At 33.4% G+C, this 1858-nt stretch overlaps 1 protein-coding gene across 1 annotated transcript; it reads left to right on the forward strand.

The window, feature by feature from the left end:
• The first annotated feature begins 291 nt into the window (after positions 1–291).
• On the forward strand, positions 292–1209 carry LOC149933689 (uncharacterized). Its single transcript, XM_090157381.1, has one exon. The coding sequence runs from the start codon at positions 292–294 to the stop codon at positions 1207–1209; it is 918 nt and encodes a 305-aa protein (XP_090013507.1).
• The last annotated feature ends 649 nt before the right edge of the window (positions 1210–1858 follow it).

Here is a 1858-nt window from a genome sequence, read left to right on the forward strand (position 1 = left end):
TGAAATGCTAGTTGGTATGGTTGGTACGCTTAGAAAAGTAACAGAAGAAAATACTAAACTTAAGAAGAAAAAGTGGGAGATGGAGAAAAAATTAAAGAGTTAACGCTTTGTGAAAGGGACCTTTCATTTGCAAAATTGGAAATCTCTGCACTAAAAGAAAATTTGGAAGAAATTGAAAATGCGAAAAACACTTTACGTCAGAGGATTCGGGTGTTAGAAAAGCAGAAACACTTTTCATTGGCCCATATTACAAAACCTTCAATGTTACATTTTTATACTGGTTTTAATACGATGGAAGATTTTGATAATCTTTATGAATATATTGAACCTGATTTCCCCAAACTAGTTTATTACAGTGGTATTGGTGGGTATGAAAGGAAGACAGACCGGACAGAGTCTAGGAATAAAGGTCGGCCAGTTTCGCTCAGTTATAAGGATCAACTATTTATGGTGCTGTGCCGTCTCAAAGTAGGATTACTAGAAGAAGATCTTGCTTATCGCTTTGGAATATCCGTGTCAACAGTTTCAAATATGTGTATTACTTGGTTCGACCTTCTGGATAAGAGATTGTCGCAACTAAAAATATGGCCATCACGTAAACTCGTAGATGAAAGCATGCCGGAAGAATTTAAAAAGTTATACCCTTCAACTCGAGTTATCATAGATTGTTCAGAACTGTTCATACAAACTCCACATGATTATACCACACAAAGTGATACTTGGTCATCATACAAACATCACAGCACAGCTAAAGGTCTAATAGACATAACTCCAAATGGATTTGTGAGTTTCGTGTCCAAACTTGTTCCCGGTAGAATGTCAGACCAGGAGATTACTGCACAAAGTAAAATTGTCGATTTATTGGACGAATTTGATAGTGTGATGGCAGACCGTGGTTTCACGATCGAAGGGCTTTTAAAAGAAAAAAATATTGGATTGAACATTCCACCATTCTTAGGTGATAAAAGTCAACTTTCATTAGAAGATGAAAACCGCACTAGAGATATTGCAAGTGTGCGAATCCACGTTGAGCGAGTTATCAGAAGTCTGAAAAAATATCATCTGTTAAATATGGTATTTCCCAATAGTATGGCTGCACAACTTCAGAAGGTATGGAATATTTGCGCCATTTTAACTAACTTCTGCAATGAGCCATTATTAGATATTAGTAAGGGACCAAGTGTAGTTAATGAGCCTTTAATTTTGTAACAAAGTTTGAAAACATACAATACTTGTGTATATTAGTATACAGATATCACATTATGCTTCCAAACTAGTTTTTTGATATTAAAATCATTTAAAATCTCACAATGTGTCTGGAATTTTATTAGATATTTAAAAAAAATATTATTCACTTATGTTTTAACTTTGTACTTTTGGTTTTAGGAGATTCAATATTCACCTTAATATTTAAATGAGAAACTCGTTTTTAGCCTGACTATTTAGATGAGAAAATATTATTCACCTGACTATTTGGATGATAAAATATTATTGACCTGACTTTTTAGATGATGAACTATATAATCTGTATAAAATTTAACAATCTTAGGAATCATGCTGTTATTAAAAAGTTCGGCATCAAACTCTATTCGTTCAGTAAATGGAAATTCATCTCCGTAATCAACAACAAGGTCACACCAAGCCAGTCCAGTTAGACCAAGCTGGCCTTGTATTTGTTAAAAATAATTGTGCTTTTTATCAAAATAAATTTTGCCATTTTCATCTTACTTTAAAAATGATACTGTTGCTTCTTTCTTTAAAATGGCTTCTTCGATTGCTATCTTGTTCATTTTGCATTTTGATAAGGTTTTGATTTCTAACAGTCCATATTCCCCAATCAACCCATCAAACACCAACC

Source organism: Leiobunum rupestre, chromosome 8 (assembly GCF_980474605.1).
Source record: "Leiobunum rupestre chromosome 8, qqLeiRupe1.1.hap1, whole genome shotgun sequence".
NCBI classification, from domain to species: domain Eukaryota; kingdom Metazoa; phylum Arthropoda; class Arachnida; order Opiliones; family Sclerosomatidae; genus Leiobunum; species Leiobunum rupestre.